Here is a 15,291-nt window from a genome sequence, read left to right as displayed (position 1 = left end):
TTATAATTAGTTTCACCCATGTCCAATCGATAGATACGTGTGTTTAAGTGTGTGTCCTCCAAGTGTCCAAAGAGTGTCCGGACTTCTAAAAAAAATTAAAAAATAAGACACGTTTTGAAGAGTATCAGACACATGTCGGGAAAGTGTCCAAAGAGTGTCAATGTCCAACACGGACACCACACGGATACGTCACCTTCTTAGAAGTGTCTGTGCTTCTTAGGATATCATAGTTATTAGTATCTTTGAGATCAGGTAGACAAGAAATTACTATCAATTCTTTACGCATCTACCCTTCTATCTCATATATATGCACTTTCATCAATATAATATCCACATGGATGAAAAATAGCCAATAGAAATATATTTGCAAGGCATGAAAACATATCAACATAACCAACATATAAGCAAGCATAGGTAACCTTCTCTACACATGATACATGCAACAACAATGTGCTGTGATCCATATCAAGCATGGTAAGTATCTGTGAGTCAGCCCAGTACTAATGCATGCATTTACTTGTCAGTGTGCACAGGTGTTTATGCATTGATGCACACTTGTATACCAATTTAATTTTAGTGCACACCTATGAGTGCTATGCTTGCATGAACCTGTACATAATAAAGAGGGATGAGTAGAGCATACTCTCTGTGGGTTGATACCAGCAGCCGCGACATACATGTCGAGTTTTCCAATGGGTATTCCAATTCCCTGGACCCCAAGATCACCTAGACCAAGAATGCGACTGCCATCTGTCAAGACAATCATGTCAACCTGCAATACAGAAAGCAAGAAAAAATGCTCATTTTGTAGTGAATCAATGTATATATTCATTATTCAGGTATCACACAGAAAACAATAATGCTACAGCAAACATTCTTATGCCATGTTTTGTTTACCATCTGATGTGGTATAAGTACAAAACACTGTAAATGTATCACCAACAAGAAGGTGAAAGCAAAATAGAGAATAAAACTGTACATTAATGCACTCTAGATTTCCAAAATACCTGATGACCAGGCCAGTTATAGATCATGGACATCATCTCTCCTTTATCTTTGGCACTGAAGTACATTCCCCGTGGGCGTCTGAACAACCCTGAATAGTTTTGACATACCAATCCTACTGTTGGAGTGTATATTATTGGAGCAAAATCCTCAATGTTATCAATAAGGACCTGGAAAGATAAGCAATAGCAAAATAGCATTGCTTCATATTAGAATTAGATTCTCTCCAGCTAAAGAGAGATTATAATTAATTCTTAAATCACTTAAATTGTTTACAAGCTGATAATTGCCACCAAACTTACTCGGTAGTATAAAATCTCATTCCTGTCATGCAATCTATTCAAGATCCTCCATTTTGCTAAGGACACAAAACTATCATCTTGGCCTTGAGTATTCTTTTCAAGTGATCGATATGACTCCACTAACAAGACAAACAACAAAAGATCAAGACCATTACTTTTAGAAACAAAATATATTGAATAATGATATATGCACCAATTAGTGTACTAACTAGTGTACTAACAGATGATGTAACACAATTTTAGAGGTTTTGAGTATTTGTAATTTGTATAATAGGTGGGGTCAGTAATAATGTCAAAACACTAGTTAGTATACTAGTTGGTGTATGTAACACCACCGAAATATATTAGAGAAAAAGGAAAAGTGAAAAAGAATGGGAAAAATGTACATTATGGAGGAGAGATCTCTTCAAAGCCCAATCCGCATCAACAAAATGTCTCTAGGTTAGTACTAGGGGCATAGTTAACCGAATCCCTATCCAGATTGTAGGATCTCACGATTCTACGATGTCAGTTGGGCAAAACGATCTAGATCACACTAGAATCTTAAATTTAGTAGGATCTTAAAGTCACTACGATCCTAATCATAAAATGATGTAGAATCGCATACGATCCTGATTCTATTTTGATCCCGATCCTACCAATTTTTTTTGTTATTATTTATTTCTTATATATATGTGTATAGTTTGACTATAAACTCATTTTTCAAATGTCTTCTCTAATTTATGTTAACACAGAATATACATTATATCAAATTTATCAATTTTCTTTAATCTTTTTAAAATTATGTAACAAAGATTGTCATTGTCAATAATTTTTCATTTTATTTTGCATTAAGAGTAGGATCTTACGATTCTCGATCTAATTCTACGATCCAATCCATTAATCCCTCCCACTGATCCTACCTGGAATCCCGATTTTAACAACCTTGACTACGGGTTGGGGGTATACAGATAAAATAGATAATTCCACTAGCTCACATGCAAAATTATTTATTTATTTATTTATTTATTTATTTTTATTTATGAGAGCTCTACCTAGGAGGTGTCCTGTTAAAACCTACCATCACCTACTCCACCTACTACACCTACCACCACCTACCACCACCTACTACACACCTACCACTACCACCTACTACCACCTACTCCACTACATCTCCTATATAAAGAGCCCCTCACCATTTGTAATTTATAACATAAATTAATCAATAATACATACAATTTATTCTCTCTCTATCAATTTATTTTACATGGTATCAGAGCAAGGTTAAGAAGCTAATAATTCTGCTTCACCGGCGGGCGGCAGCCTTGCCTTGGCCGCCCGCCGGACCGCCACACATACCTTCACTCCGCTACCACAAATTCCACATCTCTCTCTCAACAGTCAGTGCAATCCCTCTCCTGCACTGAACTTCCGAGGAGAGAGAAACAAATCTCAAAACGCTGAAATTGAAAGAGAAAGGACAAGAAGAAGAGCTGCGATGAAACGCCACCACCACCACCTCTGTTCTGTGATTCTCATATCACTTCTTGTTGTTGTATCGCATCTATTAACTGTTGAAGCTGAAGTCATAACCCTAACCGCTGATACATTCAGTGACAAGGTGAAGGAGAGACACTGCGTGGTTTGTGCAATTTTGTGTTCCTTAGTGTAAGCACATAGACACACACGGACCAGGCACATCTACTCTCTCTCTCAATTTCTTTTACACTCTTGGCATCAAACCAAGGAGACCCACGGATCTCTCTCCCTCTCTCTAGATTTAGTATATACAGAGAGCTATGGAGTCTAAGCCAAGCTTACTGAGGAACATTCTGGTTCGACTCTTTGTCTTCGGTGTTCTCATCATCACCGTCCGATTCGCCTACGTCGTCACCATCAGAGGCGAATCCTGCGATCTCGAAAGCTTCTGCTTCTTTTCCTCGCCGGAAAATCTCAACCTCGTGATCGGCGTCCAAAATCGCAGGTCATCGGCGATCATTACAAACGACGCCATCAACTCCGGTGGGACGCCGTGGTTGATGATCCTGAAACATCCCCACTCCCTGCATGCTTCTACTATTTTCTCTGATTTTCCCACAGAATCTTCTTTCATATCAAATACTGGGATACAAATACTACCCATATTTGAGTCTACTGCTGGTTTTCTCTTTCTCTCTCTCTATGAGAGCCATGTTTGTTTCAAAGCAAAAACACACAAAACAAACACAAAAACAAGTGTGAGTGGATCTGACACTCCACTTCCTTTTCCTCTCCTCTTTTCCGATGCTCAGCTTCTCCAACCCATACTTTTTCTTTTTCTTTCTTTCCACACACTCATGTTCCCCACTATCTGCTTTCTCCATTCCTATATTATTTTTATTATTCTTATTATTCAAAAAAAAAAAAAAAAAAAAAAAAAAAATCCAAACACCATTGCTGTTTTTCACAAATCCGTATAGAACCACTCTTTCGTTTTGATTCCAATATATTCTTATTCTTTCTTTCTTTATTTTTCTTTCACATTATTTTTAATCTTTTTCAAATTCCATTCATACCATATAAATTTGCACACCAAACCTTATTTTATTCATCTCCGGAATCTACTTCCATCAGAGAGTTACCAAAAAAAAAAAAACTGTCATTTATTCATGTCGGGGCTCACCCCGATCACCATTTTCCACCACAAAAAAAAAAAAAAAAAAAAAAAACAAACAAATACACAAACAACCACACCCACAGGCGGGATTTTTCTATCCCTTCTCTACTCTGCCGCCGGTCTCTTCTTTTTGCCTCCGTCCTGAGCGGCCCTTGACGGTGCTGCCTCTGTGCTTCCTCCTCCACCGAGCACGTTCCCTCCCCCATACTCCTCCACTGCAGTATATGGCGGACCTCCAAATCGGAACATCACGGTGGCCTTCCGCTTCAGCTCCTTGTTTTCCGCCTTTAGCACACTTATCTCTGCTCGCGCATCCTTATACATGCGTTGGAGCAGAGCCAGTTGGGCGTTTAACTGCTGCACCTCATTTGTCCTACTCTGCAGCCAGTGCGACAAGTTTGTGACCGCCGTCATGGTTTCCACACATGACTTCAAAGTATACTGATTGGCCTCAATATCAGTTTGCACCGCCATTTTTTGCTCCACCGACCGCATCGGAAAGTTCAACGGAGCAAAACCAGAGGCGCTTGGTTGAGGTTCACTGGCCACCGCACCAGTTATCTCTCTTGTTGACTCGTTGAGGTCGGGAAAGAGAGTGAGCAGGCCACGGGACGAAGAGGCCATATTCTGGGTAGCTGAACGGGAAGACGATGCCATGTTATGGGTTGCTAAGTGTTTCAGAGAAGGGTTGGTTACAGAGTGTTACAGAGTATCTCTTTCAAGATAACGAAGAGTTTCTCAGAGGTTTTTAGCCAATTTTTTGTCTTAGCCTCTGCCTCAGCCTCAGCATCCGTCTTGGTTAAATAGCCATGGCAGACACGCGGATCACGCGCCACTTGACGCCAGACGACAAAACGGGCGCGCAAGCCAATGTGGTGACGCGCCTCGCCATCATGTCCGGCACATCTTTTTATGACTTGGGCTCGCCTTTTGATGGCACGCCTTTTTATGGATTGGGCACGCCTTTTGATGGCACGCCTTTTGAAAGATTGGGCACACCTTTTGAGGGTGCGACTTTTTAAGGGTCCGACAAGACTCTGTAAACTGTCCCGACATTGATTCCGGTTAGCTCCTTCATGGGTCCGACAAGACTCTGTAAACTGTCCCGACATTGATTCCGGTTAGTTTCTACAAGGGTCCAGCAAGACTCCGTAAACTGTCTTCTACACCGGTCCGACATGACCCCATAAACTGTCTTCTACATCGGTCCGACACGAGCCAGTGTCTTCTACATCGGTCTGCCATAACCATACAGTCTTCTACAACGGTCTGACACGACCATACAGTGTCTCCTATCCATTTTTTATTTTTCAGATTATTTTCTTGTTTTGTTCCTCTCTCCAAACTCAAGTTGGTTAGTTCCTATCCCCCTTGAGTTTGCGGGGGGCTGTTAAAACCTACCATCACCTACTCCACCTACTACACCTACCACCACCTACTACCACCTACTACACACCTACCACTACCACCTACTCCACTACATCTCCTATATAAGGAGCCCCTCACCATTTGTAATTTATAACATAAATCAATCAATAATACATACAATTTATTCTCTCTCTATCAATTTATTTTACATGTCCTAACTCTAATAATAAACTTAAACTACAAACTCAAATTGCATGGTCACAGACAACTTAATTTTCATCTGTGCATTTTTCCATACTTCAGTAATCAATCTAACCATGGTGTTTTCTTTGCACACTTGGATTCAATTGTAGGGGCAACTACCTGATATAAATTAGAAAGAGAGCACACCTAAAAAAAGTCTAAAACCATACAGCATGCCAAATCTTTGCAATATTCAATAATCTCCCTTCCTATTTGCTTTATAATTAGCATGCATCTTTTTTTCTCTTTAACAAATATTAAATTTTATCTAGAGCAATCTTGCAATACTGAATATCATCTACTTATTCCACTTGATTAAGTTTATCGTATTCATCAAAATTAAGCAGAAGCAGAGTTACAGATTATAAGAGCACTCACCCAACGATGCCACATGGGTGGTGATCTGCCATATCATTTCATAATATGACAAGCTGGGGGTCACAAGATCACAAGCTCGAATACATATGAGGTAAGGTTTTCTAAAGGTGAAAATAGTTGCAATACTTTATAAAATACACCATCACAAGAGCTATTTAACATTCATCACAACATTCTGCAACTAACAGCATCACCAAAAATTTGTTTGCAAATGCAATCTTTGAAGAAAGTGGTGGAAGATGTGGATGTGAAAGTGGAAGAGATTCCTCAAGATGCAAACTAATTATGGCAAGACCAGTGAGACCAAATACTGGGAAAAACTTTCTGAGCTCTAAAAGAGGCCATATAAAGGGAGTGATTCGTCCAAATAATTAGCTTTGTGACCTTATTACAAGACCTATAAGCATTCCTTCGAACAGAAATCTTGTGGTGTAGACATGGCCTATTGGGTTGCAAATCTATACTCATCTAACTATGACTACCATTTCTTTCTCACCAAACTGGATAAATATTAGTAGCACCTTTATGAGCGGAAACAACCTTAACCAAAAGTTAACATTTCCTGAAAAAACGCTTTGCTCAAATCTAAAACAAGAAAAACAATCTTTGGTAAAACAAAATGAAATCTTCATTTGAAATTTTTCTGACATCCTAAGTAATACACCACTATTGGCACCAGTTAGGGGCCACAACCGATAGACGGTTAGGTGTCGGTGAGGGATTTGTACGAACACTAATCTCTAAAGGACAAATGAACTATCTTATTAGTTATTTCCTATGGTTATGACCTTGCAAGTGTGCATTGGCAGACATGGTTGTAACTTGTAAGTCAAGGCTATAATAGCTAATCCGAATGTCTGTGTATGCACACATTTGTGTTTGTGTGTGTGTGTGTGAGAGAGAGAGAGAGAGAGAGAGAGAGAGACTCAAAACGGTCCATATCTTCAATTTACATGAGGCTATGTGCTCTCAACCTTCTCCCTCTCTTCCATCACCAACCGCCAGTCACATTCCTACAAAACATATAAAGAACCCTGACCACCAATGCTTTTAAGAATCAACAATAAGATATATAGTAATTTATAAAGCACAAGATCCTAAGAGCCTATCCACACCAATAACAAGCTTGGTAGACTTCCCTAGTTTGTCAAACCACATGCTATGCATTTGGATATAGGAAAAAGACACTAACTCATTCAGAATCTTAGATCAAATATCTTTGTACTTGTGACAAGCATCCATGGGAAAGGCTCTTCTGAAGTTCAGATCTCACTAACCATTTGGCACAGAGTTACAACCCAAGTTTAGTATAGACTTTATATTACATTCAGCATGCTTGGTTGCCGTTTTTTGAAAAAAAATTTGAAAAAATGATTTGAAAACTGTTTTTTGAAAAAAAATGCTTGTTTGGTTTTCAAAAAAATATATCATTATAATTTCAAATTTCCCTCCAAATTAATGATTGAAAAATTAAAAAAACACAAAAAAATCACATCAAAACATTCTCTCAGATTTTTTAAATCAAAAAAGACTGAGACCCCCTTTCAAAGGGACCCTCACGACCCCTTTGCCTTTTGATTGGTTAAAATTGTTTTTTTTTTTTTTTTTCTTCTCTCCCACTCACCAACCCCTACGTGTGTGTGGGGGTGGTGGGGGTGGGAATATGAGGGGGTCCTAATCACAGCTCTTTTTAAATATATATATATATATACACATACATATATGTACCTATATGTACCTATATGTACCTATTCTACTAAAACCTACCTATCTCATTTTCAAAGCCTACCTATATGTACCTATTTTACTAAAGCCTACCTATCTCATTTATTTTTTTGAAAACATAACTCATTTTTTAGAATAACCAAACAAGTTGTATAAAATTTTCAAAAAACCATATTCAAAAAACCACAACCAAACACAGTGATTAGTTTTGAATAAGATATACATAGCATGACTAGAAAATATAAAGATTAACAAAATAAAAATTATATGTACAACTGTCCCAAAAAGAAATCACAATAGATAGCAAACTTACTGAAACGTGCATATTGCTGCTCAAATGATATCACACGAGGAGGGAGGAGACCACGGAGCCCAAGACGATCTCTTTCTGTTAAAGGGAAGCCAGTATCCTGCTTTTTGGAACCAACAAGAACAACATGAAAGAAGAAAAATCAAAAAAGAAAATAAGAAATGATGATTCCCTTCCCACACTTTGTACCTATTCTTAAACACTTTTACAAATTTGGGCAAATTTCACTTTATCACCTTGTGGTTTAGTCCATATTCAAATTACTCTACTCTCATTTAGAAATAACCACACAGCCCCCTTGTGTTTTGTGAATTGAACATTAGACCCGTTAATGACTCAAAGAAAAAGACTAAAATATTCATATATATATATATAAGTAACTAAGTGTGTGAACTATTGATACTTTCGTCACTTGTCTTGGACACTTTATTTCATGTGCGATTTCCATTAAAATTTGAAAATGAGCTTATAAGAGCAACTCCAACGGTCAATTGGTAAAAAGGATAGCTAAAGTTATAATTTAACAATGAATAGTGCAAAAAAGTTATAGAATAGCAATGTTCCTCCAATGGTGAAATTGCTATTTTTAGCTTAACCAGATGACCGACCGAACAACCGGCGGCTTCAAAATTCTGCACCTTGAAATTTCTACTAAGTGGTCAGCCACCCCGTCAACCACCGAACCTCCAAAATTGTTGCGCTGTCAGTTTTAACTATAGGTAACACTGATTCTAAATTTGACGGAAGATATAATAAAGGTATAATTTAGCAGCTCTTATAGCTCACCGTTGGAGATGAAAAAAAGTGAACTCCATACTATTTTATAGCAATAGCAGCTCCAATGCGTCACCGTTGGAGTTGCTCTAACCCCTTTTAAGTCTGACATGTGTTTCACACTTTCTTTTAAGTTGAATGATGTGGTTATTTCCAAATAAGATGGGTAATCCACACATAGGCAAAAGCAAAAGGGGGTCAAGTTAAATTTGCCCTACAAATTTTAATACATATTTTCTTCTTTAAATTATGAGTCCAGTGATGTGTGTTGATTGGCAATGAAGGAACCAAGAAGACACATAAATGTATACGAAAATTATGTACAAAATTCCGTTTGTATATGTAGAAATTTGACAAAATTTTCTTAGATCACACCACAAATAACCAAGAAAAATCAGGAAATTTAACTTTCTAGTATCACAATCATGAGCTGCAAATAAAGATAAAGATCGACCTTATTGAACCATGGATCATGAAGAATATCAGCACCACGCTTGTGAACTATACACGGACCAGGGATTGACGTCGAGAACCGCCGTGTACGGGGGAGATTCGACGCCGCAGATCGAGCGAGCCTCCACATTTTTCCTGTGCCCTAGAAATCGAAATACCAAACAGAAATCGAACTATAAGTTCAAGAATCAAGATCAGAGAACTAACTTTGAGTTCATTTCTATGTTTGATATCAATCTCACGAGTTCAGATCAAGTAGGTTGAAATTAATGGATTTACTATTACACAAATCTATATAGAAATCAATATATATATATATATATATATGGTGATGTGTATCGATCAATTCCTCTGAATTTATAGTCTGATTTTTGAAAGTCAGAAGAGTTGAAGATGCTGAGACCTGTGAGGGACTAGAGGAGTGACGCGGTCAATGAGCTGCCCGATATTTACGGGCAGTGATTGGGCTGAATGGGGTAGGGTCATGGATCCCACCATGGGCCTTGATGGGCCTCATCTTGAACCAACCAACCAACCATGTTCCAGATCAATTAAGCTTGGATTGGAACCACAAAAAAAAAAAAAAAATCGTTCACAGATAGGATACAGACCACTCAGTGAATAGTTTCTGTACATATAAACTTATTCGATACAAATATATATTTTTTTTTGTAAAATCTATCGGGAAGGTCCTCATTTATAAAAATTAGAATAATTTATTTTGTAAAATTAATCGACAAGGATTCATTGAAAAAATTATTTATAAAAAGTAAAATAAATTAATCAGTTGTTGATGGTCATACAACTGGATTATGCATGTCATAAAAATGGAAATTATGTTGATATCTATATAATTGGATTATACATGTCGTAAAAATAAAAATTAGGTTGATATCTACATAATTGGATTATACTTATCATTAAAAAAAATAGATGATAAATATAATTTTGAGAATAAATTATTCAAATTTTTAAAGATAATATAATCTGATCATATGATTACTAATACCTAATTAATTTAATTTTATATCAAACCGGGACCCTTGTCTTGGTTGAAAGTTCATCTTTAATCAATCATGATAAGAAAAAGTAAAATTTGAGTTTTTTTTTTTTTAACCCATTATTATTATTATTTTTTTTTAAGATAGGAAGATGATATATTGGGTTTTTATTTTTAATTTGAACAATCATAATTGATAGGGACTATTTCATCTCGTAATTTTGTCCTTAATCATATAGATAACTCAAAAATCATAATCTAATGAATATTTTAAAACATAATTTTGAGAAATTGGGAGTAACTGATCCCAGACTCTCATTGAATAATGTTTTCAAGTTAAAGTGGGGTGGACGAGTTCAGATTTGCTAGATCTCAATTTTACAGTGAAATTATTTCATTATTATACCCAAGATTTGGTGATATTAGTGGATCAGGGTCTTTTTCCTACATCTTAGAACGTGCATGGGTTTTGCATCTTTCTAGAAATGCAACTGTCACTCACCATCTGTATTAAACTCTTGTTTAATCCTTTGAACACTTCCACCGTCTTAGCATTCGAACAGACTGATACATTTTTTGGCCGAATTAATTTTTTCCTCCAACGATCGAGCACACGAAGAGTCATATGTCGATGCTATTCCTCATCGAAAGAACGTCCATGCATTTATTAGCCACCTTTACCCACCTTTCTATATTCAGGTCATGGATGCCTTTGCAAATTATCAATCCTTGGACTTCGAACATATTGCCCTTAATCCTTCGATCCAGAAACTCACAAATATGGACATGGGAGGTTCTTCTTCTGTCTCACCCTTGGACTACGAACAAATAGCTCTCAATCCTTTAATTCAGAAAGTTGCAAATATGGACATGGGAAAGTCTTATTCACAATCCTCCGCATGGGACAAGGCTGCAACTTCTTCCTCTTCTGGTGCTTCCAACTGGACAAGTTGGTCAAAGCCTGAGTCTTGTGATTTGAGGGAACGAATTAACCATCACTTTGTCGAATTTACTGACCCTTTGGAGTTCCCTTCTTATGCACGAAGCTCGGTGGTCTATCCTTACGTGCCCATTGACCATCGACGTAGTTTGGAGTAGAATCTGCTTGTGGCATGGTATACATCCTCCATGCCTACAAAGATAGTGCACGCCACCCGACGCCTAGAAGAGGCACAAGGGTACAATCTATCATTCTTAGCCCAGAAGGCGAAGATTTGTTCTTCTGACTGGCTTGATTATATTAATGCCCTTGTTCCTTCTACCATTGTTCCACCTCCTGAAATAGAAGCATCCACACATTCTCCCCTGCCCCATCCTCGTTGGATAGAGAGATTGAGGCTTGCTCTCTCTGTAGATAAGATCTTTCCACCTTACAAGCCTCCACCTTCTCTCACTCCTACTGAACGGAAACAAGCTCTACTTCTGCTCGCGGCTTTCTCTCATTTGCCTTTCAATGTTCTTGAGGACGAAGTTCCTCTCAAGAACCTTTGGTGGGCTTGTGATATTCTGACTCGGGGTCATGTTCTCAATCCCTTGCCCAATCAGAACTTTACATGTTTTTGGACCAGCTTCCGTTGCTTCTCCACTGGCATCGGACCTCTATGGCCACTACATGATCTTTAGACCAACTTTCGTCCCTTCGAATTCACGCCCAGTATGAAGCAGAAAACTTCATTGAAGAATTCGATAATTTTAAGAACAAAGATTTTGCGTACTGAGATGACTTAGAGATGGACGAATTGGAACAAGGATTGAGAGAAACAGCTTTCGAAATAAAAGCTGAAGAACTCTTTTACGAAGTGATAGCTCATCAACTCATGCAGCCAATGTTAGAAGAAATAGAGGACAGAATAAAGAAGAACAGAAATTCATTGATTATAGCTGGACTAAATTTCATGATCTTGTTATTTATTCCATTCCTTTTTTTTATGAGCTTAAGTTTGTACCCAAATAAGGCCATTCAATGTAACTGCTTTTGCTTTAATACAAGACTTCTCTTTGTTTGATATGGTTTGATCTTGTCTCTATTTGTCTTTAAAAGCAATTCCAGAGCTTCGAACTAAACAATCTTTTCGTTCGAACCTGGATTCGATCGTTTAAAATGAACATTAACAACACGACCATGAACTTTTCCAATTTAGGGAATGCAGATTAATCAATTTTAAATTGATCTTTTCGTTTTGAACAACAGTCCATATTTTCAAAAATACGGAAGCTCCTTTTGAGGGCTGCACTATTTTAGTTCAAAAAGTCAACTTTTCTAAATATATATATAAACCAACTATGGGTTTCGATGTTTCGAATGACAATTTCCCTTTCCAAGGAATTTCTAATTTTACTTCGAAGAACATCACTGTCATTTGTCTTTAGTCCTTTTGAAGTAAACGAATACTTGAGCATTCTTGTGTCCATTGAGTACGGAATGCGCTTCGAAGCCGGCTCTTAGTTTCGAAGCCGTTGTTATTGGACTTTTGGCGCCAAAATCTAGTGTGTTATGTTTTGAACACCAATTTCCATCCTCACGGGGTCTCAAGTTTCACTTCGAAGGTCATTGTTTTCATTAAGAAGCCCAAAAATAGGTCTTTAATCCCCTTCTATGTAAATGAATATTTGAGTATTCTTACATTCTTAAGCATGGAATGTGCGTCGAAGCTGGCTTCTTAGTTTCGAAGCCGCTGTTATTTGACTTTTAGCGCCAAAATCTGGCTTCAAAGCCAAACATTCTACTTCGAAGCTGGTATCAACATCTGGGATATGTTTTTTGCCTCCAAGAGTATCAATATTGAAAGAAATTCTTCGTATTTGTACTTTTAGTACTTAACGAATTTATGCGATATATCTTTCAGATATAAAGGCTTTTGAAATCCTTTTATTCCACATTCTGAAATCACTTGCTCGCTCAACATACAAAACCCTTCACCTCTATTCGTCTCCCACTTCTTTCTACTCCCTTTTCCAGCTTTGTCCTTTGAGAAAGCGTTTTATCAATGGCTTCCTCCTCGTTGAAAGTGCTAGTTGTAGAGCGTGCGAGCCCATCTGTAGCCCTGAAAAGGCTCATTGATGCAGAATGTGAAAAGTACAAAGCTGGGGAGAAAAGTGCCATTGATGAACGCATCTTCATTCCTCGTCGTCATGTGTAACAAGACTATGTGCTTGGTCCCATATTCAAGGAGATTCCTATTGAGCTTTCAGCTCTATACCCTCGTCTGGAAGACCATTGTCTCCTTTACGAAGGTGGCCTTGACTGGAGGAACTGGAAGACGAATCGCCCCCACCGATGCTAGTCCACGGTGAAACCGGAGTGGCAAGAATGGTATGATCGAGTTGTCCCTAGTAGGACCCTGGACCTTCAAGAACTCTGCCTCCTCGACGCCCTTCGATTATCCAGGTTAACCATTTCAGAGGACCCTTTTTTAGTTCCTGCTGCTCTGTGCTTTTGGAATTCTGTTTTTAATTTCTTCCAATTCAGATGTGGGATGATGGCCCCTACTGGTCTTGACATTTGCTATCTTTTAGGATTATCTCCCATTGGAACTCTCATTGGATCAGATTATCCTGACCTAGCAGTCCCTTTTTCCCTCCCCTCTCTTAACTCATCCTATAGTAACTTTGTTAAGGCTGAGAATAGAAGGGAGGGTCTTGTGACCGATAGGGAATTCTTTTCTTTCTTATTATATTGGCTTTGTAAGTTCATTTTCTACACTTCTTCTCAAAGAATTATGCCTGAATTTACCCCTCTTGCCAAAGCCCTTGTTTTACAGAAGAGGGTGGCTTTAGTCCCATACGTTCTAGGTCACGTATACAGAGCCTGCTCTCTTTTTTGTGAGAAACCCTTAGATGTCAATCAAGGGGGACCGATTTGGATTCTTCAGTTTTGGCTTTTTGCTTATTTTCCCGAGTTACAATCCAAATGCCTTAAATTTTTTGAACCAGATCCTCCTACTCATGGCATGAGGCTAGCCAATGCTTCTCTTTATCCTTCCACTTTTGCTTTTTACTTCTCTTTCTTCCACCAACTTTCAGCTTCTCGTCTTTCCTACTGCTTTCGTTCCTTCGAACCCACTACTATCGGCCCACTTTGGTTGAAGAATTTCCTAAGTGATAGGCTCTGTGCTTTACCTGTTCACAAGGATATATGGGCCTCCATTTTAATTCCCAGAGAATTATTCATTGGGACCATGAACCCTAAAGCTTACAAATGCATTGCTGAGCCCTATTGTCCTGCACAATTTGCTAGACAATTTGGCTTCACTCAAGGGGTCCCAATACCTCTCTGTAGTAACACCAATCTAAGTCTTACCACAAGGGATGCGAAAGTTTGAAGGTCCAGACTGGAAGAGGCAACTTCCAAATTTATACAGGACTTGATCGATTTTGAGTGTATCCCCTTCCTTCCCCAAGGTAACATTTTGAAGAGATACCAAAATTGGTGGGTGACCAATATGGAAGTACACCTGGCCATTCCCCCTCAAGACCTACTGACGGTGTTAGATGTACCCAAGCCCAAAGGAGCTAGAGCTGCTACTTCTTCCACTGTTCTGACCACTCCAGTTCCTGTGTCTGCCTCCACTCCTAGAGTTACTCCGGCCACCTCGAAGAAAGGTATATACTCTCATCTCTTCTCTTTTACCTTCTTTATAATGCTTTCAGTCTTATCTTTAGTTCTTCTTTTGTGAAGGTGGTGTAGGTACCTCACAGGGAGACTCTCCTCAGAAGATTCAAGCTCTAAATCTCCTCAAAAGCAGACAGCAACAAAAGAAAAGGAGACTTTTACTTGAGCCTGAGAAAGAAGTCTTTGAGGTGCAAGCAGAAGAAGAAGAAAAAACAGAAGAAGAGTTAACCCAAGAGCAAGAGTCTCCCCTGAAAAGAAGAAAAAGAGTGGCCGTCCCTTCTTCTGGCTTGGTTCAAGACCCCATGCATGAGACAATGGTCAGAGTGGAGGAACTCACTTCTGAAGAATCTGAATCCCAAACTGGAGAGAAATAAGTTGAGGAAGAACATTCAATGCCTGCACAAAGAAAAAGGAGAAAGAAGATGACTGTCTCTCCTTCTGATTTTGTTGAAGACCCTATACATGAGGTAGCTGCTAAGGCAGTGG

At 38.4% G+C, this 15,291-nt stretch overlaps 1 protein-coding gene across 5 annotated transcripts in view; it reads right to left on the bottom strand.

The window, feature by feature from the left end:
* LOC114299972 (NAD-dependent malic enzyme 59 kDa isoform, mitochondrial) overlaps positions 1-9,781 on the bottom strand; it is a 32,434-nt gene extending 22,653 nt beyond the window's left edge. For 3 of the 5 annotated variants that reach the window (XR_014362414.1, XR_014362416.1, XR_014362415.1), the window contains exons 1-5: positions 9,195-9,597; positions 7,970-8,066; positions 1,308-1,426; positions 1,008-1,175; positions 644-772 (exon numbers count right to left, since the gene is read on the bottom strand). Coding sequence is in view for 2 of the 5 variants with exons in the window: in XM_028244817.2 (XP_028100618.2) it covers positions 644-772; positions 1,008-1,175; positions 1,308-1,426; positions 7,970-8,066; positions 9,195-9,323 (642 nt within the window). In the remaining 3 variants the exon portion in view is untranslated. Of the gene's footprint in view, positions 1-643; positions 773-1,007; positions 1,176-1,307; positions 1,427-7,969; positions 8,067-9,194 lie in introns of all 5 variants that reach the window. The other 2 variants (XM_028244817.2, XM_028244812.2) reach the window with 2 other exon arrangements.
* Positions 9,782-15,291: the final 5,510 nt, after the last annotated feature.

The sequence above is a fragment of the Camellia sinensis genome, chromosome 2 (genome assembly GCF_055761805.1).
Source record: "Camellia sinensis isolate YWXY chromosome 2, ASM5576180v1, whole genome shotgun sequence".
NCBI classification, from domain to species: Eukaryota; Viridiplantae; Streptophyta; class Magnoliopsida; order Ericales; family Theaceae; genus Camellia; species Camellia sinensis.
This window is presented reverse-complemented; position numbering and strand designations above follow the sequence as displayed.